Raw genomic sequence first — 27,980 nt, 5'->3', positions numbered from 1 at the left:
GTATTTTCATAGTTTAATAAGTTTATTATTTAAGTCCAAAAAATTAAAAATAACTTTATTTTCCTTAAAAAGTCAACATATTATATTATAGAAATATGGAGATTGGTAAGAGAGAAAAGACCTATTTACGTAAGTGGGCGGACATTTCTATTAGCACATAAGATGCTTTACTATACATTTTATGCCAAGTCTAAATTGTGAGTTTTCCACCATCCAATTCCATAGTGTCACAAAAAGGGGAGAGAAATAACGTCCAAATATGCACGTAATAGTTGCACAAAATCACACACGGATTCATAATCATGAATGGCAAATAATGTGGAATATAGCACGCATTGCAAAATGGAAAAAGAATATATATACATACATATATAATCCAAACTTATACAATTCCGTATTTCAAAAACCAAATGGCAACCAAACGCAATCAATACGGATCAAGGCTTAAAGCATATTAGAGAATATATAAAACAGTACGTCATTTTTATTATTTACGGATTGGATTGGACCGGATCAATTATATACATTGATTTAACATTCAATGCGATCCACAAAATACAGTTTGTCATAATCATACTCGATTAGCTAACAATTGAACTAGCTGCTTAATTGCGAATTGCCCTGGTTTGGGTGTTTTTGTATCCTCATTATTACATATGTTTTCTGATTGTAAGCTTGTTTATAAGTTCTCAAAGAAACTTCTCAATTAAGCTAAACATTACTTCTCTAGACACTTAAAATACATACATGTTTTTTAAAATTTTAATATAATAATAAAGCAGCACCTTGTTTATCTAAAGAAGTTATTGGCAGCTTGATTACGCTCATGTTTAAAATGGCTCAAGAGGGGTACTAGTATTGAGATGTTAACAAATGTTATCAACTTAAGCAATTATTTCCTTTTCCCTTCCCCAACTGCAAATTTACCGCAGTAAAGACACAAGCTAACAGAAATCACTGCAAATTTATCAGAGATCAGGTTAAAGTTAAATTTCCATCAACACCAATATTTGAACTACATTGTCAAAAAGCCAATAGCAAACTCAATTTCAAGAAAATCTTGATTGTAGCTTCAAATCGCAAGTTGCTCCTTGTCATCCTGGAAATAAAAGCACCAAACTATTATATAGATTTTTGCAATGAGTGTAATATTATTCACTAAGGCAACAATGTCAATGGCATGCTTGTCAACATCTATTTGCTTCAAAATTGATGAGTATGATATTGATGAATAGAGTATTACACGTCCAATAGTAGGAAAGTAGAAGAGCTCATACATTACAACTAAATTCTCAGAAATGAAAGGGACAAATATACTAACATTGTCTGAAATTTTCAAATTTTGACAATTTAATATCTTTCTGAATGAAGAAATTTATTTCAATTAGGTACATTTGACAGGATTTTGTCACAGAAAAACTAGAATACACATTTTACCCCTATAAACGCTATCACCCTCTAATTCTAGTTCAATTCTACTTTTCAAACCTATTCGCATTAAAGCTTTTTGCTTGGATGCCCAAATTCCTACTCATTCTAGCCTTTCAAATAAGTCCAAAAATCCAGCAAGCTATCCTATGTCAGTTTGGCATCAGAGCTTCAAGATCTATGAAGTTTGTTGCTTTAATTCTTATCAGCTATGGTGGCAACCAAAGTTTTATTCTCTTCATCAAGAAAATAAAGATACAAAAATAAGATTGGATTCAAGGAAAGCCGAAACGGATAAGAATTTCTTAAGATTGTGTCTAATATTAACTCTTAACAAGTAACCAATGAGAGCAACGACTGGTACGATCCTTTCTCAAAAAGAACTCAAGAGGGATTGTCAAAATACCTAGGCAAGAGAGGTGACCATTTCAACCACAAGATTTGAAGGATGACATCACTATGAAAAGTTGACAGGCATGTTATGTTCTGCACTGTTTTGTGATTGGCTCAATTCCATAAATCATACTTTGATTGGCATGGCATGGGGGAAGATCATAATGAGAAGAAGCTTATTGGAGTGGCTAAATTATGTTGGTATGGTGTTATGATATGAGAAGATTAGGCCAGCAATGAACTAATACATGGCAAGTGATAAAAAGCCAAGCTTCAAGAAAAGTATTTGCCACCAGAAGAATGAGAGGGCGTATACTTTAAAGCAAGGCAGTATACTAGTCGCTGGATTAGTGGATATATGCATCAATTTAAGGAGTTGAAATTTTGAAGTAAAGCTATAAGAGGCATAATTCAAGTATACACTATTGTTTTTGGTTTCTCAGATTTATAATCATGAAATCAAACAAAGAATGCATATCATACATCAAAAAAATCACTGCAGGTGCAGAAGCACAAATTACAACCCAGAGTTTCAAGGCAACAAGAAGGTCGCATTTGAGTAGCTGCTAACAAACAACTTTCTTTTTTCTTCTGCTAATCTAAAAGCAAAAGGTAAAAAATTATTGTTTGGTTGCACATTAAACGTGGTCTTTATTCAAAGCAAAAAATTTGCTTTTTTACAAGAAGCAAAAAGAATTGCTGTTGAAAAGTGTTAATTTTAAATTAGAAATCCTTAATTTTATTCATTCATAATACACACACACAAATATATACAACTCAAATCCCTTAATAGGAAAAGAATAAAATCCCTAAAATTATGCTAACCAATACAGGAATACCTACACATATTTACTTCCTATTTTATAACACTCCCCTCAAGTTGGAGCACGGAATCTCATCAATTCCAACACTCCCCCTTGATGAGATTCTTATTGAAGCCAATAACTCCCTCACAACAGCTCACAAATAGCACAACCAGCAACTTACAAGGCTGCACAAACACAAGAGCTTGATAACAGCGACATAAAAAGGGCCCAAAACCATCCTCAGAACACTGCAACAAGTCCAGCAACCCTCAGGTACAATAATGCCCACAAGAATCCAAACAGAACTTGAAACAGAAGCAAACAAACCAGGTTCCAAAGCATAGGGCTGCAACACACCAAGTTCGAAAACACACCAAGCTTGAGAACTCATGAAAGAAAATTGTGTAAATGACTTATTAAAGTTTTCATAACACTTTAGGGATATCAAAATCTCTAAAGTGATATGACTTGTTCAAATCTCTAATTTATACAAACTGGACAAGTGGCACAATCAAAAGTTGAAAACACATCTAACTGGTGAATTAGATGTTAACACTTGTAAAGTTAGTAATAATTAGTGGTCTTTCACTAATTGACTTTACGGAATTAAAATCTCTAAATGTTAGAGATTAGAAGACAACTTTAGGATTATGAGAACCCCTAAAGTAGAATAAGCCGTTTTGTTTTTGGTGAAATCCCTAAATGTTAGAGATTACTTTATGCTTTAGGGTTATAGGAATTCCTGAAGTATGAAAAAGCCAAGTCTTCTTTTTTGAAGACAACTTTAGAGATTTATCTTCTTCTTCCTCCATTTTTCTCTCAAGCCAAACACTTTTTTGTGTTTAATTCAAGTGAATTTAAAAGTTGTTACTCTTGAATTAAAGCTAGAGAAATTGTTTCTCAGCTCTTCCATAAGGTTAAAACCAAAGAAACCTAAATCCTCTTCTTGTGCAAGTTATTGGCCAAAGCAAGTGATATGCCTATAAGGGGGCCAGAAATTTTAATCAATTTTAGAACCTTGAAGCATGCTAATCAAGGTGTGATAATAATGAGGCATATGAACAGTACAAGATAGCAAAGAAAGAGGCAAAAAAGGCAATTAGTCAAGCAAGAGCGCAGGCCTTTGAAAAGTTATATAAAAAATTTGAAACTAAAGAATGGAAGAAAGATATTTATATATTAGCAAGGAGAAGAGAAAAGAAAAGAAATGTCAAGATCTCAATCAAATTAGGTGCATTAAGAATAAAGAAGGACAAGTGTTGGTAAAAGATGAGGACATTAAAGAAAGATGGAGAAATTATTTTAATAATCTCTTTAATAATAGTCAAAGTGGTAATAGCGTGGATATAGACTACAAAGCAATAAAAAAGAATGTGAATTATACTAGAAGGATTAGATCTTCAGAAGTAAAGGAAGCACTTAAGAGAATGAAAGTGGGTAAAGCCTGTGGACCTGATGGAATACCAATTGAAGTGTGGAAGTGTTTGGGAGATATGGGAGTGGCATAGTTAACTAAATTGTTTAATATGATTTTAAACTCAAAGAAAATACTTGATGAATGGAAGATGAGTATTTTAGTACTTATTTTTAAAAAGAAGGGAAGCATACAAAGCTGCTTAAACTATAGGGGAATTAGACTCATGAGTTATTATAAAGTTGTAGGAGAGAGTTGTGGAATCTCGACTACGTCATGACACTTCTAACTCTCCCAATCAATTTGGCTTCATGCCTGGTCGTTCAATTATGGAAGCGATCTTTCTTATTAGAAGCTTGATAGAGAAATATAGAGATGTGAAGAAAGATCTACACATGGTTTTTATCGATTTGGAGAAGCCTTATGATAGTGTTTCAAGAGATGTCTTGTGAAAAGTGTTAGAACAAAATAGGGTATATATCAGGTACATACAGGTGTTGAAAGATATGCATGAAGGAGCAACTACTATTGTGTGCACAGTGGGAGGGGATACAAGATTTTCCTATCTCAGTTGGATTACACCAAGGTTCAGCTGTAAGCCCTTACCTTTTTACATTAGTTCTAGATGAATTGACGAAACATATACAAGATAGTATCCCTTGGTGCATGATGTTTGCGGATAATATAGTTTTGATAGATGAGACGCAAGAAGGAGTCAATAGCTTTGGAGAATTACTCTGAAGTCAAAGGACTTTAAGTTAAGTAGAACGAAGACAGAATACATACATTGCAAGTTCAGGAAGGCTAAACTGGTGATAGGGAAGGAGTTAGTTTGGATTGAGCGGTATTGCCCCAAAGTAATCACTTTAAATATCTCGGCTTAATTCTTTAAGTAGATGTTAGTCATAGGATTAAAGCCTGATGGTTGAATTGGAGACGTGCCATGGGAGTATTATGTGATCATTGCATTCCCAAAAAGTTTTACCGTACAGCTATACGAGCGGCCATATTATATGTGATACACTTGTATTATATAGATATCTTTAAGCACATTTGTATACTATTTCATAGCATGTAGGCAAGCAATCTCATTCATAGTTATTAATTTCATTAACTTTTGTGATTTCCATTGAAAAACTCTAAATTCCATGTTTTTTGCATCATTTCAGGTGTTTGGATGAAGTTCCAAGGTATAGAAGTACAAAAGAAAGCTTGGAAAAACACAAAGGGAAGAGAAGTGTTGTTGATACACTTTACACGAGTCGTGTAAGCAAAGACACAGACCCGTGTAACCTACTGCAAAGGGAAAGCTAAAAGAGACAAGGAAGAAACGCAGTACATGGGCCGTGTACTCAGACCTGTGTAAATCATAGAAACCCGTGTAAGTCTCTGCCGGGCTAGGTTTGAAGAATTCTCTGAAAAAAAAAAGTACAAAGGTCGTGTACTTGGACCAGTGTAACCAGCTATGTCCCGTGTAATCTTCTGTGACATCACGAGATGCAAACCTTCAGAACTACAGTTAGTTACACGGTCCTGGGCCGTGTATCAATCGATAGCCAGTTTCCTTATTTCACTCCAGTTTCAGTTTTTGACAGAGAAAAGAGACTCCTAACACTTTTGGGGACTCTAAAAGAAGAAAACCTAATCCTAGGCCAACTATTATAAATAGAAGCTGCGAAAGAGAAAAAAAAGGGGAGAGAAGGGAAATCCTAGAGCCATATAATCACTTTCTCACAGCCGTCTAGAGCAGCAGGGAGTCCAGGGACATCAGTATCAAGGAGGAGGCTTCAGCTGAAGTTCCACAAGATCAAAACTGCAGATCCTCTTTGGTTCTTTCGTTCTATTTCTTTTAAAGAATTTTTATTGTCTCTTACTTTATTTTTATCATGTTTGCTGAACTCACCATGAGTGAGTAATTTTCATATTTTGGAATTAGGAGAGTAATGCTTGTAATCATTATTATGGACAAACATTAAGTTTTGTATATTGGATTTGAGATTTGTTCCTTGATTTAATTTCTTGTAATCTTAATGCATGCTATGTGTTGGTAGCCACTTAGTATTGATTACAGATATTAATTGGAGGATTGAAAGGTGAAGATTAATATTAGAAAATCAAGATTTTGAACCTAAAAAATCTGACCTAGAGATAGGCTGATGACCTTAGTGGAGTTTCGAAATTAGTCAAAGATCTTAAAGGGTTTTAATTAATTTAATCGCCACGAAAGTAGGATTTAGGTTAATTAAAATACACCTTAGGTGCCTTAAGAGGACTTAGGATATCGTAGGATTAATTTCCATCAAGGCAAACGATTCTCAATTCAGTAAATAGACAAGATTACATCCATAGTAAAATTAAAGTATGAAATCTTAATTCCGGAATTATTTCAAAATAGACTATTCCATTTTAAGTTTATTATATATTTTTTTATTCTAGCGTTTAAAATAGACAAACTTCATTCTCTCATTTTATTCGACAGCCTAGACAACGAAAATCACTGTATAGTTTGGGTATTTACTAATTAAATTTCTCGTGGGACGATACTCTACTCACTACTTTATTACTTGTTCGCGATCCGTGCACTTGCGTTGTTGTAAAACCAGCAAACAAGTTTTTGGCACCGATGCCGAGGATTTTTTAGTAATATTAAGTGATAAGTAATTTAGCTGATTTAGGCATTCTCTTATTCTTTCTCAGGTGATTGGATTAGTACATGACCAGAACAAGACAAGAGGAAGAAGTCTTTGATTTGGATCCAAAGATAGAAAGAACCCTAAGAACTATCAGGAGGGACAAGAAACATGAAGAACAAGATCGAAGAAATCCAGAAATTCCAAATATGGCCAACAATAACAACAGACCGAGACTCTTGAAGGATTACGGAGCTCCCTTTATACAAGGATTCCAGCCTAGTGTTACAAGACCCACAGTGGATGCCAACAATTTTGAATTAAAACCGGCATGGCTCCAAATGATCCAACATACCCAGTTTGGGAGTTCACCAACAAAAGATCTGCACTACCACTTCCAGTGCTTTCTTGCCCTTTGTGACACATTCAAGATGAATGGAGTCTCTGATCAAGCCATAAGACTAAGAGCATTTCCATTTTTCCTTCGAGATAGAGTAAGGAAGTAGTTACTTTCTCAATCAACTGGAACATTCACCACTTGTGAAGACCTCTCACAAGCTTTTCTAGCAAAGTACTTCCCACCTGCAAAGATTGCAAAGTTGAGAGTTGAACTCAACACCTTTAGGCAAAGGGAAGGTGAATCACTCTATGATGCATGGGAGAGATATAAGGACCTACAGAGAGAATGCCCGCACCATGGCATAGAAGATTGGCTCCTGATTCAGAACTTCTATAATGGGCTACTGCCCTTTACATAGAGCACAGTAGATTCAGCAGCAGAAGGTGATCTAATAGAGAAAACAGTGGATCAAGCACTTGAACTTCTGGAGAGGGTCGCATATCACAACTACGAGCAGTAAATGAAAGGGGGAATACAAGGAAAACAGCAAGAATCCTAGAAGTGGATGCCCTAAGCATGATAAATGCTCAATTTGACCAGCTCACAAAGAGGCTTGATTAAATACAAGCCAATGCTATAGGGATGAACAGTCAACACGATGACAGCTGTGGAGGAGGATACATGGGTTCAGAGTATAACAGCTTTAGTAAACTCCCCACAGAACAGATTAAATTTGTGAATAACGGAGGAAACTTCAACTAGAGACAGTCCCACAATCCCTATTCAAATACATACAACCCTGGATGGAGGAACCACCCAAATTTCTCATGGTCAAATTCACGGAATTAGCCAATGAACAAACAGCAAGGGTAAAGACCACCAGCACCCCCAGGATTTCTAAATAGAGGACAAAACCCTACACAGCCACTGCCACCCCCTCAGAGCCAACATCCTGAACGAAGGTCGACTATGGAATCCATGATGGAATGCTACCTAGCAGCCCAACAACAGCAAAATGAAATAATCAAACAGCTAGCCTCCAGAATGGACCTACTTGCCACCCATAACAAGATGCTTGAAAATCAAATTGCTCAACAAGCAAGCTCTTCAAGCAAAATTGCTGGTAAGCTGCCTAGTCAACCGGAGATGATCCCAAGAGAGTACTGTAAGGCAGTTACATTGAGGAGTGGAAAAATTTTAGAACATTCAGAGGAAGAATCAACTAAGAGAACCTTTGATAAATGTGAAAACCAAACAGAGGAGAAAAAGGAAGAAGCTAAAGAGAATCAAGAAGAGGAAGCAAGGAAGAAAAAGAAGCTACCAGAACCATATCAGTCTCCTCTACCCTTTCCTCAGAGATTCCAGAAAGCCAAATTGGACAAGCAATTTGAAAAGTTTCTAGAAGTTTTGCAGAAACTCTATATAAACATTCCTTTTACAGAAGCACTCTCTCAAATGCCATCTTATGCTAAGTTCCTCAAAGACATTTTATCAAAGAAAAGAAGGCTGGAGGACTATGAGACTGTTGCTCTTACAGAGGAATGCAGTGCCATATTGCAAAACAAGCTGCCACCAAAACTCAAGGATCCAGGAAGCTTCTCCATACCTTGTTTTATCGGTAACATGAATATAGACAAAACCCTCTGTGATCTACGTGCAAGTGTGAGTCTACTGCCTTTGTCAATATATAAGAAGCTTGATGTGGGGGAACTTAAGCCTACAATAATTTCATTACAACTGGCTGATCGATCTGTGAAATACCTTGTGGGCATTCTAGAAAACATCCCTATCAAGGTGGGAAAATTCTTTATCCCATTTGATTTTATTATACTGGAAATGGAAGAGGACGTCCACATCCCTATAATCCTAGGAAGACCTTTTTTAGCAACTGCTGAAGCTGTCATAGACTTTAAGAACGGACAGTTAACTCTCAATGTAGGAGATGAAGAAGTGGAGTTCAACCAGTTTAGCGCAATGAAACACAAACTTGAACCTGATGAATGCTTCAAGGTTGATATAATTGACAAGCAAGTTAAAGAGGAATTCATTAAAGCACACCTAAAGATCCTCTAGGAGCATCCATCGTGCAAAGCCACACAGCAAAGAAGAACAACACGGAAATTGCAGCCTGTGCGCAATCCTTGACAGCTAATCCACCCCTACTATTGGCTCAAGTTTTCGCTATAGAAGAGTTAAAGGAGGAACAGCCCAAAGACAAGCTTCAGGAAAACACCAAACAAGTGGAACTGAAACCTCTTCCCTCTACGCTAAGGTACGCATTCCTGGACTCAAATCTTGAATATCCTGTTATTGTCAATGTCAGTCTATCTGAAATAGAAGAGGAAAAATTGCTAAGGGTGCTTAAGACCCATAGCAAGAGCATAGGGTATAAAATAGAAGACTTGAAAGGGATTAATCCTTCCATTTGCATGCATAGGATACCTATGGAGGAAAACAGTAAACCCACTATTGAACATCAAAGAAGACTTAATCAAAACATGAAAGAAATAGTAAAAAAGGAAATTCTGAAACTATTAGATGCAGATATTATATACCCGATCTCTGATAGCAAATGGGTTAGTTCAGTGCATACAGTGCCTAAGAAAGGTTGGACAACTATCATTCAAAATGCAAACAATTAACTAATCCCTACTAGGGTAGTTACTGGTTAGCGTATGTGCATAGATTATAGGAAATTGAATAGTGTCACCAAAAAGAACCATTTTCCTCTTCCTTTCATAGACTCAATGTTAGAAATATTAGTAAAACATTCCTACTTCTGCTATCAAGATAGGTATTCGGGATTTTTCCAAATTCTTATCCACCCAGAAGACCAACAAAAGACCACAATCACATGCTCTTACGGAACATTTGCATATAGAAGAATGCTCTTTGGTCTTTGTAATGCCCCCGCTACTTTCCAAAGATGAATGATGACCATTTTTTCCGATTATATTGAAAATATTATGGAAGATTTTTCTGTCTATAGAACTACTTTTGATAATTGTCTAGCTAACTTATCCAAAGTATTGCAAAGATGTGAAGAATTAAACCTGGTCCTAAATTGAAAAAAATGCCACTTCATGGTAAGGGAAGGTATAGGTCTGGGACATTTGATATCAAAAATTGAAATCATTAAAAAGATGCCACCACCAACATCAGTCAAAGGAGTACGAAGCTTTTTGAGACATGCAGGCTTCTACAGAAGATTCATTAAAGATTTTTCCAAAATAGCTAAGCCACTTACCAACTTGTTAAGTCAAGATGTTTCTTTTGATTTTGATGAAAATTGCCTTGTCTCCTTCAACAGAATCAATAAAGCCCTGATTTTAGCACCAATAATGCAACCACCAAATTGGGAGCTACCGTTCGAGATGATGTGCAATGCAAGTGACTATGCAGTTGGAGCAATGCTTAGGCAAAGAAAAGATAAAAAGCTCCACGCCATTTATTACGCCAGCAAGATACTCGACGACGCACAAATCAATTATACTACCACAGAAAAGGAATTCCTAGCAATAGTGTTTGCAATTGACAAATTCAGATCCTACTTAATTGGGTCAAAAGTCATTGTATTCACAGATCATGCTGCCATTCGGTACCTTTTGAACAAGAAGGCAAAACCAAGGCTGATTCGATGGATTTTACTCCTGCAAGAATTTGACCTTCAAATCAAGGACAAAAAGGGATATGAAAATGAAGTAGCTGACCATCTCTCCAGGCTGAAACTGGAAGACACAGGAGACATCGAGGATTTGCCAATTGATGATTCATTTTACTACCAGGGATATGTTCCATAGTATGCTGACTTTATTAATTTTCCTGTATGCAGGGTATCGCCTCCAAACATGACTTATCAGCAAAAGAAGAAATTTCTGCATGATGTGCGATTCTATATAAGGGTGAGTATTCGGTTCAAACCGAATCGAACAGAACCGCTTTATTTCGGTTCGATTCAAACCAATCGGTTCCGAATTTTGCTTGATTTTTTAAATTGGACTTGATTTTTAAGTTATTTGGTTTAATTTTAACTTTAGTTTGAACCTAATAATCATTAATTAATGAAATTTAGCAATTTATATATATATAATTATATATAATTCATAAATTCCCCATAAAAATAAATTAATTCAAAAATAAAAAATATTATTCGGTTCGGTTCGGTTCAAACCGATTTTTTTCTTCAAAACCGAACCGAACCGAAATAACCGAGTTTTTTAAAACACAAAATCGAACCGAAGTACCGAATTTAAGGCAGTTCGGTTTGGTTTTTCGGTTTAAACCGATAGTGCTCACCCCAATTTCTATACATGGGAGAAACCTCTACTGTACAGGAGATGTAATGATGGGCTAATAAAAAGATGCATACCGGAAGAGGAAATAGATCGCATTCTGCAACACTGCCATTCATCATTATATAGAGAACTCTTTGGCACCACAAAAACAATAGCCAAGGTTTTGCAAGCAGGGTTTTACTTGCCACATCTGTTTAAGGATGTAAAGTCCTTTGTGCTAGCTTGTGATCAATGCCAAAGAACGAGAAACATTTCAAGAAGGAATGAGATGCCCTGCACGGTATACTTGAGATCGAACTATTTGATGTATAGGGAATAGACTTCATGGGCCCATTCCCAACTTCCTTTGGAAACAAGTATATCCTAGTTGGCGTTGACTATGTGTCAAAATGGGTAGAAGCAGTAGCCACACCAACAAATGAGGAGAGAGTGGTAACGAAATTCATCAGAAAGAACATCTTCACAAAGTTTGGCTCACCAAGAGCGATAATCAGCGATGGAGGAAGTCACTTCTATAATCGACAATTTGAAAATTTATTGAAAAAATATGGAGTAACTCATAAAGTGGCAACTCCTTATCATCCCCAAACCAGCGGCCAAGTAGAATTTCAAATCGGGAGCTAAAACATATCCTTGAAAAAACAGTCAATCGCTCAAGGAAAGACTTGGTCCATGAAACTAGATGATACATTAAGAGCATACCGCACTGCATATAAAACTCCCATTGGAACAACAACCTTCCGCTTGGTCCATGGGAAGGCCTGCCACCTACCCGTCGAACTTGAACACAAAGCCTATTGGGCCATCCAAACCCTAAACTATGACCTAAAAGCTGCTGGCGAAAAAAAGACTTCTACAGCTCAATGAGCTAGAAGAGATCAGACAGGACGCCTATGAAAACACCAGGATCTTCAAGGACAAAACCAAAAGATGGCACGATAGGCACATCTCGAGGAAGGAAATCAAAGACGGAGATCTTGTCCTGTTGTTCAACTCTAGATTGACTATTTCCATGGAAGCTAAAATCAAGATGGTCCAGGCATTTTAAGGTAACCCAAGTCTTCCCGCATGAAGCAGTAGAAGTGTGGAGCGAAACCTCAAGCGCATTTAAAGTCAATGGGCAGAGGCTGAAGCCTTACTTTGAGGGAGAACCCATAGAGAGGGGAGTCAATTGCACCTTTGACAACTCTCCGGACAGACTATGAACAATAAAAGCAAAGTCCAGCTAAAAACTATAAAAAGCGCTTTTTGGGAGGCAACCCAAATTTTTCTGAATTTTCCTTCTTATTTTGATTTTTGTTCTATATTTATTCGTGTTTTATTTTGTAGGAACCCCAAGATATCAATTCTAAAAAAGCAAGGAACTGAAAGCAAGAGAGGAGAGGAATCGTCAAGTCAAAACCACACTAAAGGAGAGACTTGTGCAATGCCTGGATTGCTATAGCCATTGCCACTACCAACTCAAGCATGGCAGAACCTCAACATGAACATTGAGTAATTGCCCAAGTCAGGAGGAAATGATACTATTTTAGTAGTGGTATGGAGATTTACAAAATTTGGCCATTTCTTGCTTTTGGCCCATAACAACACTTGCAAGCTCAATGGAGTTTTGTGTCCATTGTCAGTGACAGGGATAAACTCTTTACCAGCTTGATTTGGAAAGAGTTTTTTAAGAAATTGGGTACTCCTCTCTCCTAATGTTCTGCCTATTATCCCCAATCAGATGGGCAAACAGAGAGACTAAATCAATGTTTAGAGGCTTACTTAACGAGCATTGTTCACCATCAACCCACTGTTAGCAGTATACCCTAGAGCATATCATTTAGTATGTATCTTGTACCTATTTTATTAATAAAAGACATTTTCACTTTTCCGTTTACATAATATATTTATGTGTAATAGAAAAGGTCCATTGATATTTTGTTAAAAATTCTATTCTTAAGTTGTTAAGAATATGAGTGACAGTATTTCTAGTACAAAGTATCATAAATTGGTTCACAATCTAGGATACTTCACAATAAGGACATGACTTGTCCAGAAAGATTGTAATCATATTTGTTCCCAAGTTGTTTATATGAGATGTAAATAAGATGGAATGGTGAGTCTCATGCCATATAACAAATATGATAGGCACTTATACATGCTAAGTATGCCGAATCAGTGACACTTATGACAAGCACATGGAGTTTACTCTTGTCAATGTATTGTCATAAATCATATCAGTGCATATAATCTTTAGACCTGAGATAGCACAGTTATCTTGCATATAGGTGGTTTGAGTTTGATACTACTTTCATACTTGTACTGTGTATGGGTATATAGACATGTGTTGGCTCCTACTAGTTATATATGGAGGTAGGTATTGATCAAGATAGAATCTGTTACCCTAAGTAAATAGGAATAAAATCCTATGTTCATTCAATTGTTCTTGATGTTTTTTCAAGCTTCTGGCCAGGACAGATAGATTTATTCAGAAAAGAGTTTCTGTTAAAAAAATCTTTTTAATCAAGAACTGGAATTAAAAGAGAACATAATATTCATAACAAATGGAGTTTGACATAAACCATGACTCCAGCTCGAATTGGGATTTTGTAACAAAGAGATTCTAGTACATGGTAACATATGATTATAGATTCATTTAAGGTATTTCTTATTACTAATTGGGTGGTCATGGCATGCTATGCTAGGTGTTAACCATAGTCTATGAGGTGCATAAAATGATTTAGAGAAATCATTTATGGTAAGAAAGAGTTCTGATGATATTAAGAGTTGATATCATGTCTCATTGCCAATTAGTGATGAGCCTAGTAAGTCACACACATACACAAGTAATCACCAAATTAAATATGATTTAATTAATTGATTAATTAAATAGGTTTGGTTTGTAATTAAATTACAAAGTCCCTAGCATAACTTGAAATCAAATATAGGTTATTAGATGTATAGTATAAGTTAAATTTATATTTAAAGTGTTTAAATATGAATTTAATTATGAGAAATTAATTAATAGAGATTAATTAATTAATTTATATTTGATATAAATTGATTAGAAGAAGAGAAATAATTATTTTGGATTGAGAACTCAAAATTAAGACAAGGGGTATTTTGGTCATTTCATAGGGTGACATGTGTCATCATGAGATAGTGACACATGGCACTACACATAAGCTTGCCATATGTCTTTTAATCATGTAAGATGATCAAAGTCAAGATTAAATATAGGTTTGACACTTGGCACAATGTGATTGGATCAATTAAACTTAGAGCCTATCAGAAGGTGACATGTGACAAGTGTTTTAAGTGGTGACCTAGCTATATAAGGGAAATGATGAAAAGAAAAAATACAATTTGCTATTTGTCTTATTGGTGCCGCCACCCATAGCTCCTCTCCCTTCTCTTCTTCTTCATCATTCATCAATTCAAAGAGATTAACTAACAATCTCTTGAATTAAAAATACTAGAAATTGTTTCTAGTGTCTTGTTTGCATCTGTAATCTCTCAAACGGCAAAACCTGAATTTTTAATTGATTGAAAAGGCTTGAGAAGCTATTCAAGGGGCTGCCATTGGTGAACTTGGTGTGGACAAGCTAGAGGGACAACATCTGGTATCCTAGGCGCATCCCAAAGGTGCCAAACACACTGCAGTGCATCAAAAAGGTTAGTGTACTTGTTCTTGATCTAATCTAGGGTTCTAATGAATTAATCTGTTAATTCTAAAATCTTAAATGACAAATGTAGATCCAAAAAACATATTAAAAGAGTTTTAATATGCTGTTTATCATTGAAATCAAATAGATAAAAATGAATCTTGCATGATGCATGTGATCCTAAATAAAAAAATTTTGAATTCAATGATCTAAACTTATGTTTTTCATGCTTCCACTCCTTCACCCACCTCCTGGATTAAATGGTTGTCCTTAGCAGAATGGTGGCACAATACAACCTGCCATTAAAATGATCCCATTTGAGGCCTCATATGAATATTTGATGAGGATCACCATGGAGCACCATCACCCTTCAAAGGGGCAATCACTAGGGCGAGAGCTAAGTAACTTCAAAGCATGGTCATGGACCATAAAAGGGTTTTCGGCTTAGGAGGGAAGCTGCATAAGGAAGGGCTAGCTTGCTTACTGCAAGAATCTCAGTGGATCACCATGTGCCAAGTTGGAGATTCCTTGCCACGTCACCAGCCATGTCAGCTTCTATTGCCATGTCACCAGCCACCTTAGACATGCCTCACGCCACCTTGGAGTCCACTTGGCAGCCACCTTGGTGTTTGTAGGGTTCACGCCACGTGAAGGGAACTCATTGGTTCATTTGAATTAAAGAGAGCTACTTTTTTACCAAGTGGGCCTTAATATTCTGCCACAAAGAGGGACTAATTGTTGCCACCTTCTGCCCTTTGCCAATTAATGCTGCTACCACCTTTTTGTCTTTTTAATTAATACACTTACTATTCTTGTTAGGATTGCCAACATTGAATAATTATTTTTAACTCTTGGCTTAACATTTCCCGTCTGTGTTTCTATAACCCTAGGTTTATAAGGAAGAGAATATCATCTTCTTCCTTTAGTTTTTCATTTTTCGGCTGCATATAGAGAGCCTCCATTAGAGAGAGTTTGAGTTTTCTTTCTTGCTAGTTCCTGTAAGAACTATAACTTAGGCAACTTGATCACTTGCCTATTTTACTTCATGATCAATGTAATCTGCCACAAGTTGGGTTATCGTGTTGACACCACTGTTATCAAATGCGCACCTGAGGCGCGCCAGACGCAACCCCAGGCGCCTCGGGACAGCCAAGGCGCACCACCTCATCGAGGCGCACTGTGGCACGAGGCGCATCGTGGCACGAGGCGCATCGAGGCACACCCCAATGAGGCAAGGCGCTGGATATAAAGCTAGGCTACTAGAGTTTTTTTTTTTTAGTTTGTCCAGCAGCCAGCAAAAAGGAAAAAAATAAGAAGAAGAAGAAGAGGAGTGAAGGGAGAGATTAAACAAACCTGGTATGTATTTTTTCTTATTATTTTCTAATTCTTCTTCTTCTTCTTCTTCTTCTTCTCCTCTCGCTCTCCTCTACTCTCTTCCCCTGTGCTGCATTTTTTTCTTTCTGTTTCAGTGTATCCTTTTTTTTTTTTTTGCTGCCAATGCCATGCTCTCTCTCTCTCTCTCTCTCTCTCCCCTATGCTAGGTATTCTTTTTCTGCTTTTCTTTTTTTTTTTTTTACTACCATGCTCTCTCTCTCTCCCTCCTTCAGTGTTCCTACACTGTTTCTGCACTGCACTTTCTTTTTCTGCATTTTTTTTTTGCTGCCAAGCTCTCTCTCTCTCTCTTTCCTGCACTGTTCCTGCACTGTTTCTGCACTACACTTTTTTCTTCTGCATCTTTTTTTTTTTTTTGCTGCCAATGCCATGCTCTCTCTGTTCTGGTTTCTGCACTGTTACAGCAGCTGCAATTTTTCATTTTTTTCTTTTCATGCTCTCTCCTTCTTCACTTTTTGAAGACGAGGAAGAAAATGATGATGATGAAGATGTTGATTTGGAAGATGAGTATGAGGAGAATAATGAAGAAGATGAAGAAGATGAAGAGGATTTTGATATTTCTATTGATGTGGATTGAACATTTAGTAGTTTATTAGTTCATTAAACTTTAATTTTTAGTAGTTTATTAGTGTTTTTAACTTTTAGTAGTTTATTTTTATCTCTTTTGGATTATAAACTAATTATTACTTGCATATTTGTTAGTTATTATTATATAGTTTTATGTTACTTGAGGTGTGATAGCATAATTATAATTTTTTTTTTATTTTTAATATATATTTTTTATTTTTGCGCCTTGGCTCTCTCGGGCGCATGCCTGCGCCTTGTACCTAGGCTCCAAGACACCTTGGCGCCTTGGTGCGCCTTGAGCCTTTGATAACTATGGTTGACACTTGATCTGTCCCTCTTTGAATATATATTCTGGTGCTTCTTTCTTTTTCATAGATATTGCATCTTATTTTATTCAAAGAAAACTTGTTTTGGTGTTGATGATCCTTGGGTTCCATTAGAGGTCTGCATCCTTAGGCAATATTCATTTGGGTGCTCATCATATTGGTATCAGAGTATTAGAGAATCAAATCAAGTAAGTATTTTTCATTATTTATCTTCCTTTAGTTGATTTTTCTGTTTGGTTTAAGCTTCTAAGACATTCTGCCAAAGAAGACATTTCTAGGATTTTTGTTTTTCATCATCTTCCATGCTTTTCTTGAGACTGAAACCCGTCTTGCCATCCTTAGAGCAATTGATTTTTCATTTCTGTTTCCAATACTTGCCACCAAAATCTTCATCTAGGGCTTTAGAGAAATTTCTTTAAATCTATCTTTGATTTCAGTTTTGTCTTAGAGTGGTTTAATCTATATTCCAACTTATACCATCTGTGCTAGCTAATTTCTTTGAACTCTTGCATAATATCAAGCATGTTTAGCCTACTGCACTAATTGTAATTTATGAGAGATTGGTGAATTGATGACTGAAATTGGGAATTGACATGATTAGTAACTGATAGGAATGCAATTTTGATGATATATCTACTGCCCCATTGGAGTTTGTGGTGTTTGTGCTGGAATTGTGAATTATTACCATTGTTGAATTGGGGGAAATTATAGAAACGTGGGGTTAAAGTTTTAATTTGGTTTTGAAATTTTACCAGCATCATTTGGGTATAAATATTGTGATTCATACCAAATTTGAGGTGAAAATACCACTGTTTGCCTATTGAACCACATTTTGTGGAGAAATTGGACTATTTTTAGTTCACCCATCAAACCAACCCAGAATTTGACCAAATTTTACCTGAATTCTACCTTCATATTATAGAAAATATCTGGTAAATTTCAGCTTAAAATCCCTTCATTTGCATGCGGAACCAAAACTTGAGTCAATTTGTGCCTATGTGTGCGCTTCCAGTGCAATTGTTGGTATTTGGCTGTGAAAATTGGGTTTGTTGCTTGATATTATCTTCTTAGGTTGTCATAATCTCAGTTTCAAAATTTCATTCCATTTGCATTTCGTTTGCCTCTACTTTGGTGTTTTCATTTTCTTGCTTCTAGAGTCACATTTTTACTTATTGCTATTTTCGTATCTTCCTTGTCGTTCTTGATCATTTTGTTTAAAATTCGTGAGTGTTTAAATTGTCATTGGTATCTTAGTTCCAAGGGAACCAAGCAAGAAGAGGTGAGTGGTAAAAGGCTTGAGGGTGTGAGTGCATTATAGGGTAAAAGTCATCTGTTTGTGTGAAACACCTAGAGAGGGTTAGCCATTTCCTACTAACTTGTTTTCTTGCAGCTCAAAATCATGTCAAATGAAATCGGTAGTACTGGGGAGAGAGTCCTAGTTGATGAAGCTATGTATAGGGACGCCGTTGCTGCACAATTTGAGAGGTTGACCTTGGACATGAATACATTGAGGGATGACAAGGGAAGAGAGAGCAAGGGTAGAGATGGTATTAGGGACAGAAGGCAAGAAAGAGAGAAATATAGGGGAACCAAGAGTGGAGAACCTTGAGGGTGAAGAGCATGTTGAGGAAGAGTTTGAGGAAGAGATAGAAGAAGAATTTGAGTATGGGAACTACAGCTATGGTGGTAGGGGTTATAGACCGCCTAGGAGTAGGGGAGCTAGAGGTAGAAGAGGAGGTAGGTTACCTAGATTTGGGGAGAATAGATATAGTGATTATGGGTATGGGGGCCAAGAGAAAAGGGCAAACACTAATGTGGGCAGTATTAAGATGAAAATTCCTCCCTTTCATGGGAAAGAGAATCCGGATGCCTACATGGAGTGAGAAAGGCAAGTTGAGATAATTTTTTAATGTCATAACTATAGTGAGGAAAAGAAAGTGAAGCTTGCAGCCGTAGAGTTTAAGGAGTATACTATAGTGTGTTGGGACCAATTGATGGTTAGGAAAAGGACTTTAGGTCTTAGACCCATTGCTTCTTGGAAGGCTATGAAAGAAGCAATGAGGGAGAGATTTGTTCCCCAACACTACTTTAGCGAACTTCACCAAAGGTTGCAAAGGATGACACAAGGAGAGAAGAGTGTAGAGGAGTACTATAAGGCAATGGAGATAGCCTTAGCCAGGGCACAATTAGATGAACCTCCAGAGGCTACTATGGCACGTTTCCTAGCTGGTCTTAACATAGAGATAGCACATGTTGTTGAGTTGCACTCTTACACTAATTTGACTGAGTTAGTGCACAAACCAAATGTAGATAAGACTTCTAAGGGTGAGAAAGAATTTTCTAAGTTTAGGAAAGAAGAGTGGAAGGGGAAAGATAAGGTAGAAAGTAAAGATAAGTAGAAGGGGGTTACTACCACTACCAGGACTAGAGATGTGAAGTGTTTTAAGTGTTTAGGATATGGGCATTATGCTTTCCAATATTCTAACAAGAGAGTCATGGTGATTAAGGAAGATGGGGAGGTAGAGAGTGGGGAAGAAAAGGAGGCCGAGCCTTTGATGCTAGTTGAGGGGAATCAAAATGAAGAGGATGTGCATATTGAGGAGCCATCCAATGGGTATGACTTTACATCGGTTACCATGAGGACCTTGAGTGCTCAACCTATTGTAGATAGTGATGAGTTGCAAAAGGAAAACATATTTCATACGAGGTGTGTGGTGAAAGAGAAATTGTTTAACATGATTGTAGATGGGGTGTAATTGTTGCAATGTGGCTAGTTCCTTACTTGTGGAGAAATTAGAATTGCCTACCCTTAAGCATCCTAAACCTTATGGGTTACAATGGCTAAATAATTGCAACAAAGTGAAGGTAACTAAGCAAGCAGTGGTACCTTTCACTATAGGGAGCTACCATAATGAGATCTTATGTGATGTAATACACATAATAGCTACACATATCTTGCTAGGCAGGCCATTGCAGCATGATCGGTATGTGATTCATGATGGGAGGAAGAATCACCACACTTTGAAGAAAGATGACGGCACACCAGCCTTGGTGGCCTTGTCACCATCACAAGCACATGAGGACCAAATGAGAATATTGAGGGCTGTTGGGGAGAGAAAAGAGAGTTGGAGAGAAAAATTAAGAGAGGTTGAGCACAAGAGTGAAGAGAGTAAACAAAAGAGTGATGGAAAAGAGAAAAAGACAGAAGTGAAAGAAAAGAAAGTGAGCGTAATGGCAAAAGGAGAGGACTCGGGGCAAAAGGAAAGAAGAGAGAAAAAGATGAGCTTGTATGTTGGGGGAAGGGAGTTGAGAGGAGCTTTGAGTGGTGGGATGCAATTGTGCATTCTCATGTATAGGGAGAAATATTTAAATGTTTCTGACCTTGACCCCAATTTTCCTTCTTCTGTTGTGTCTCTTTTGCAGAAATACCAGGATGTGTTTCCGGATGAGATACCTTCAAGTTTGCCACCTATTAGGGGTATTAAATACCAAATAGATTTTATTCCTGGTGCTCAAATTCCGAATAGACCAACCTATAAAGTAGTACAACTGAGACTAAGGAACTTCAAAGAGAGGTAGATGAGCTTTTGGCCAAGGAACATGTTCGTGAGAGCATGAGCCCTTGTGCGGTTCCTGTTTTGCTTGTGCCAAAGAAGGATGGGACATATAAGATGTGCGTTGATTGTAGAGCTGTGAATAAAATCATTGTAAAGTATCGCCACCCTATTCCTAGATTGGATGATTTGTTGGACCAATTGCATGATTCTTATATTTTTAGTAAGATTGATTTGAAGAGCTGTTACCATCAAATTAGAATGAGAGTTGATAATGAATGGAAAACTGCCTTCAAAACAAAACATAGCTTGTATGAGTGGCTAGTGATGCCTTTTGGTCTCATTAATGCCCCTAGTACTTTCATGAGGCTTATGAATCATGTTTTGAGAGCTTTTATTAGACAGTTTGTTGTTGTCTACTTTGATGATATTCTTGTCTATAGCAAAAATATTGATGATCATTTGCATTATTTGAAACTTGTGTATGATGTGTTGAGAAAAGAAAAATTATATACAAATGTAAAAAAGTATTCTTTTTTGCTTAGAAAGAATTGTGTTTTTGGGATTTGTTGTGAGTAGCAAAGGTGTTGAAGTAGATGATGAAAAAGTTAAAGCAATTAGAGATTGGCCAACACCTAAAAATGGATCTGAAGTTAGGAATTTTCATAGATTAGCAAGTTTTTATTAAAGATTTGTGCCTAACTTTAGTTCATTGGCTGCTCCATTAAATAAACTTGTCAAAAAAAATGAGCCATTTGTTTAGGGTAAAGAACATAAACATGCATTTGCCATGCTTAAAGGGAAATGGTGTTCTGCACCGCCAAAACACTAGATGTCCTTAGGGAGCATTTCTTTTGACCCCACATGAGAAAAGATGTTGCGAGACTGTGCTAGATGTGAGCCTTGCAAGAAAGCAAAGTCTAAAGTGATGCCTCATGGGCTATACACACCTCTATCTGTGCCTAAGCATCCTTGGGTTGATTTGTCCATGGACTTTGTCTTGGGTTTGCCTAGGTCACAAAGGGGTCATGATTCTATTTTTGTTGTTGTGGATAAGTTTTCAAAAATGGCTCATTTTATCCCATGTCATAAAACTGATGACGCTACATATGTTGCTAATCAATACTTTAGGGAGGTTGTTAGGTTACATAGTATACGTAGAACCATCGTGAGTAATAGGGATGTCAATTTCTTGAGTCATTTTTGGAAGGTTCTATGGGGAAAATTGAGAACTAAGTTACTTTTCTCTACTACTTGCTATCCCAAAACTGCTGGCCAAACAAAAGTAGTGAATAGGATCTTAGTCACACTTTTGAGAGCCTTAGTGAAACAAAATTTAAAGTCTTGGGAGGAATGCATGCCATACATAGAATTTACATATAACAGGGTTGTGCATTCATCTAGTGGATACTCTCCTTTTGAGCTTGTTTATGGTTTTAATCCACTTACTTCCTTAGATTTGTTACCATTGCCTATTGATCATATTGCTTTATTGGATAGTGAGAAAAAGGCTGAAATGATTAAAAAAATGCATGAACAAACTAGATTGCATCTAGAAAAGAAAAAATGAGCAATATGAATCTCATGCTAATAAGAGGCGAAAGCCTGTGATTTTTGAACCAGGTGACTTAGTATGGATCCATTTGAGAAAGGAAAGGTTTCCTAACTAAAAGAAATCCAAGTTGCATCCTAGAAGTTATGGCCCTTTTCAAGTGCTTGAAAAAATTAACAATAATACTTATAAGATATAATTGCCTAGTGATTATGGTGTTAATAATACTTTTAATGTAACTGATCTTATTCCTTTCCTTGGCGCAAAAACAAATTCGAGGACAAATTCTTCTCAAGTGGAAGAGGACGATGAGGATCACCGTGGAGCACCACTACCCTTCAAATGGGCAATCACTAGGGCGAGAGCTAAGCAACTTCAAAGCATGCTCATGGATCATAAAAGGGTTTTCGGCTTAGGAGGGGAGCTGCATAAGGAAGGCCTAGCTTGCTTGCTGCAAAAATCTAAGTGGATCACCATGTGCCAAGTTAGAGCTTCCATTGCCATGTCACCAGTCACGTCATCTTCCATTGTCACGTCACCAGCCACCTTGGACATGCCTCACGCCACCTTAGAGTCCACTTGACAGCCACCTTGGTGTTAGTAGGGTTCACGCCACATGGAGAGAGCTCATTGGTTCATTTGAATTAAAGAGAGCTACTTTTTGACTAAGTAGGCCCCAATATTCTGCCACAAAGAATGACCAATTGCTGCCACTTTTTGCCTTTTTGCAATTAATGCTGCTGTCACCTTTTTGTCTTTAATTAATACACTTACTATTCTTGTTAGGATTGCCAACATGGTACAATTATTTTTAACTCTTGTCTTAATATTTTCAGCCTGTGTTTCTGTAACCCTAGGTTTATAAGGAAGATAATATCATTTTCTTCATTTAGTTTTTCATTTTTCTGCTGCACATGAGAGCCTCCATTAGAGAGAGTTTGAGTTTTCTTTCTTGCTAGTTTCTGGAAGAACTAGAACTTAGACAACTTGATCACTTGCCTATTTTACTTGATGATCAATGTAACTCCCACAAGTTAGGTTATTGTGTTGACACTTGATCTGTTCCTCTTTGAATATATATTCTGGTGCTTCTTTCTTTTTCATAGAGATTGCATCATATTTTGTTCAAAGAAAACTTATTTTGGTGTTGATGATTCTTGGGTTCTATTAGAGGTCTGCATCCTTAGGCAATGTTCATTTGGGTGCTTATCAGTATTATCCTCCAATTCTTCCCCCCATTCCTTCTGAGACAACTCCGGTGCATGTAGTTGAGGATTTTTTCTGGAAGAGAAGAAGAGACAATCTGAGGGTTACTGAAAGAAAATTTTGAGCTAGCTAAGAATAGAATGAAATAGTAAGCTGACAAGAAAATAAGCGAGAGGGAATTTGCTGTTGGGTATCGGTTGTACTTGAAGTTATAACCTTATAGGCAAACCTCCATTGCCTTGAGGAAGCATTTGAAGTTGGCAACCAGGTTCTATGGGACTTTTCAAGCACTGGCCAGAGTAGGTTAGGTGGCATGCAAGCTGCAATTACCCTCTTATTCTCATATTTATCTAGTATTTCATGTATCTCTCCTTAAAAAGAAGCCGGCCAACAATGTTGTTCCTTCAATTGCTCAGCATATTATGGAGAGTGATGTAATTATTGTCAAGGCTTGAGAAGATTCTACAGTCCAGGACAATTACTAGAGCATAGCAGTAGGTCGTTCGAGACCTTATTTAGTGGGCTCATATTCCAATTGAAGATGCTACTTGGGAGAATAGGACTTATATTCAAGCTCAATTCCCTAACTTTGTACATTCTTGGGGACAAGAATGTCTTGTTATGTATCGGAGAATCATGCATAAGAATATGTCAAGATTGAATGCTAGTGAGTAGAGGAGTTAGAATAGAAGGGAAAAGTGGTTAAAGAAGGAGGAAGTAATTAGGAAGTAGTTATCTTGGAAGGAGCAATTATAACTGTCAAGAACAAGGAAAAATAGTTGTATAAATGAGTTGGAGAGCTCAACAAGAAGACATTCTGAAACTCTATCAATAAAATACTCATCTTTTCTATTCTCTCTTAATCTGTTCTTATCTCTCTCTTGATTCTTTTATGTTCTAGTCTCTGTAACTATCTCTTTACCATATCTGTATATAGCTAAAAGTCAACAAAGATATTACTGTTTTACTGAAATATGGATACGACACATGAATTTGGATATGGAAACACTATAAGCAGCATCACATTTTAAGATCATGTTAGGTTGCTATTGCAAAAGACACGACATACACAACAAAACTTGAACATATCATACAAAATGGTCAAAAATAGTTCTTTCACAACTTTATAAACTATAACTATAATCACATGGTTCAAAACTTTAATATTTTTGTTATTTCTTATCAAACCTGAAAGCCTTTTTCAAACTACCTTGATGATGACAAGTGTACAAATTAAGACTCTTATTTTGAAAACTGTCTTGAGTAAAGTAACCAAATACAAACATCAACCCAACCAATAAAAAGAAGGGAAACACAGACACCAAGGGCCTTTTTACTTGTGAAAATCAGTTACTATTTTCCATTAATCATTTTATTAAAAACTTTTTCCCATTTTCTAGGAAACCTGTAAAGCATGTTCATTTTGCTAAAAATAGAAAATCATTTCCCAACTTTGAAAATCAGAAATCATGTAGATGTTCACATCATAATTGTTTTTCTATAACTAAAGACTAGAGAGTTCAAAACTCGTAAAACATGTTCAAAAAGTTCTTTTTTGTACTTTTTCTAATGCCTTATTATTTAATTAACAATTAAGTTTTGAAATTATTTTAAACTCTCTCTTCGATATTAGCTGTTTTCCTTAAAAAAAAAAATGCATATCAAAAACTGCACCTAGAAAATTCATCCCATGTGAAAAAACCAAAAGCAGGCATAATGTTCATTGTAATATCATACAGGAATATATTGATCATTAACACTATTAAAAATAAATCACAGTTATTAGGGCAAAAGAGTAAAAACATTTTACAATTTCATTTTCACATAAACCGTTATCCTACCTCATGTCTCTTGCGCTGGAGCATTTGACGGCTTAGGAGATGCCAACTTTGTAGGAGATCCATAAAAAATACGAGAACACTCAGTGTAAGCAGATCCAATGCCCACTCCAGCACCAAATGCCACTGATGCCCAACGAGTCACCGGAGTCCCTAGTTTGCAAGTAAGAAAGTATTGATCAAATTCATGATCATAAATAAAGTGCAGGAACTTGGAACAGGATACTATACAGGCTTCACCACCATGTTACAAAGTGCTAAAATAATTAAAGAAATCATAGATGAACATTCAAATTCGCATTCTAAAAACGTAGACAGCAGCAATAATAATAATAACAAGAAAAAAAAAAGCAATAATACAGTTTAAGTTTACTTTCCAAAAAGGAATAAATGTTTGAGCCATCTCTACTCTTGAGAAACTGCTAACCCATGGGGTGTGCGTGTATAATGCACACGTGCACACATACTTGATACAGACATTGGATCAAATGATAAAATTTTGTGCCTTGAAGAATTATGCCTTTGAAATTGAAACCCGTATAACCAGCCAACCATAAATATATATTTTTAACAAGACCCATGTATAATATTAGAATTAGAAATATAATTGCCCAAACCAAAATACTGCAATGTAGACACTTTGCTTGGAACAAGTTGTTGAAGAATTTATTAGTAGATCAGGAAGGAATTACATAAAGCAGTTTATATGGTTCTATTTCCTCTTCTTTTTCTTTTGAGTGGGGGGTGACAATTCATAGATTGGAAAATCAAATAATGACCATCAAACTCTAAAAATCAGCTATCAATATCAACAGGAGCTTATCACTATATTCTTAAATTCTTAAATTTGGATGACCACCTACATTCGGGGTAAATGTCACCCTAGTCTCTATACTTATCCCTATAATTCAGCACTATCCATCAACTTCAATTTGTGACCTAAGAGTCACTTGTTAAACCATTGCAATAAGGGTCACTCTTGCTAGAATCCAACCAAATCTTCCTAAAAGCATTAATGTGGCACCGCATTCAATCCCTCACCTTGTAATAAAATCTTATAAAACCTTATATTTCCTTCACTCTAATAATAAATTATACCAAACCATCAGATTCACCTAATATGATTGCCACATCAATATTCCAAAGAAAAGTTGGTCAAACTCCAGTAAAAATGATCCTTATAGCAATAATTTTAGCATTTTTAAGTTACAATTTAGTAAATCAATCATTAGAAAAATATTTTTATTTCAAAAATAATATTACCTCTCTGATAAGCATTGGCCCCTCAGAAAAAAATTATGGCTCATGATGTAAAGAATTAAGCTTAAATAGATAAACATCTCATATATAATCGCACAAAAACAATTGTATGAAGAGAAATATTTAAAATGAACTTATTTTCAAGTGAAGCTTCCCTTAAGACATGACCTAAAAATTCTTTATATTCAAATAAGATTTATACTTTTCTCTATGAACAGACCCTAATTAGGAACACCTATTTCCTTATCAATTTCACAAAAAAAAAAAAATGCATATTGCATCAAAATTCCAGGTTCAATGAAAATTATTAAAAATAAATAAAAATAACATGATCAAGAGGGTAAGAAAAATTCAAAAAAAAAAAATCGAGTAGCTTAATCACAACAGGTTTGCATCGGAGCAAATTGAAACAAGCCCAGTTCAACATATCAACAGACATTCACTTATGCAGACACCAAGTCTTAGAAACAGAATGGTAACTAAACATTGAATAAGAGATTCGCCGAAGAAAAGTGAAATTTCAGGCACAGAAGAAAAAAAAAAAAAAAAAAAAATATATATATATATATATATATATATATATATATATATATATATATATATATATATATATATATTTTCTAGGCAATCAAACAAGAGGCTAAGAGAAAGAAACTGACTGAAGAAAAGGAGACCGCTAAAGGCCCCAGCCAAGGAAGAGTAAACGAAGCGACGGACCGTAAGATCGAGACAGGCGTCCCATTTGGCGTTGACGTCGAGGTTCTCGGCCATTGATTTTATGTGTTATTGAAGTTGTGCGATGGGCTTGGTGGTGGTGAGGGTTTTTGTTTTATGAACTTTCTCTCCGGTTGAAGATGCTCTCAACGAGTGTGAAATGAATTTTTCTTTTCTTGAAACTCGCATGAGCCTCCAAGTGACGTTTGGCTTTCGCAAGGTAAAGCCCAAAATAACAATAATAAAAGGGAATTTCACTGATTTAAAACAAACTAAATTTATTTCATTTTTAAAATTCAATAAATAATTGATATATGGTATTTTTATTTAAAAATTATAAATATAAAATTAAATTTACTTGCTGTAATAAGTCACTAAATATAACAAATAATTTATTAAATATGAAAAAATTAAAATAACTAAAGTATTATGAAAATTACATATAATCACATATTTTATAAAAAATAATATCATTTTATGAAATTATTATGAATTGAACTATCAAATTACCTTAAATTATCATAGTTTGCATAACATATTAAAATTTATTATAAAATATTATAATTTTAATTGAAATTAAAAATTTTAAATATGAAATGTTAGATGACAATATTATAT

General features: G+C 35.9%; 2 protein-coding genes and 1 non-coding gene across 4 annotated transcripts; 1 reads left to right on the top strand and 2 right to left on the bottom strand.

Moving 5' to 3' along the window:
• Positions 1 to 827: 827 nt before the first annotated feature.
• LOC110663520 (MICOS complex subunit MIC10) lies at positions 828 to 27,590 on the bottom strand. 2 transcript variants are annotated; one of them, XM_021822856.2, is made up of 3 exons: positions 27,308 to 27,588; positions 25,392 to 25,541; positions 828 to 1,099 (listed from the first exon to the last, which is right to left on the bottom strand). In XM_021822856.2, exons 1-2 carry the CDS (start codon positions 27,417 to 27,419, stop codon positions 25,393 to 25,395), a joined length of 261 nt encoding a protein of 86 aa, XP_021678548.1. In that variant the 5' UTR covers positions 27,420 to 27,588; the 3' UTR covers positions 828 to 1,099; position 25,392. The 2 variants fall into 2 exon arrangements, with proteins under 2 accessions (XP_021678548.1, XP_021678549.1); XM_021822857.2 differs by lacking the exon at positions 828 to 1,099 and adding an exon at positions 2,518 to 2,973 and having other exon boundaries at positions 27,308 to 27,590.
• Positions 7,268 to 7,374, bottom strand: LOC131176182 (small nucleolar RNA R71). Its single transcript, XR_009146307.1, has one exon. It is a non-coding gene; the product is annotated as a small nucleolar RNA R71 (small nucleolar RNA).
• LOC110663532 (uncharacterized) lies at positions 7,981 to 16,922 on the top strand. Its single transcript, XM_058140506.1, has 5 exons — positions 7,981 to 9,038; positions 9,104 to 9,397; positions 10,844 to 10,913; positions 16,023 to 16,152; positions 16,807 to 16,922. Exons 1-5 carry the CDS (start codon positions 7,981 to 7,983, stop codon positions 16,920 to 16,922), a joined length of 1,668 nt encoding a protein of 555 aa, XP_057996489.1.
• Positions 27,591 to 27,980: the final 390 nt, after the last annotated feature.

The sequence above is a fragment of the Hevea brasiliensis genome, chromosome 18 (genome assembly GCF_030052815.1).
Source record: "Hevea brasiliensis isolate MT/VB/25A 57/8 chromosome 18, ASM3005281v1, whole genome shotgun sequence".
In the NCBI taxonomy this organism is placed as follows: domain Eukaryota; kingdom Viridiplantae; phylum Streptophyta; class Magnoliopsida; order Malpighiales; family Euphorbiaceae; genus Hevea; species Hevea brasiliensis.
This window is presented reverse-complemented; position numbering and strand designations above follow the sequence as displayed.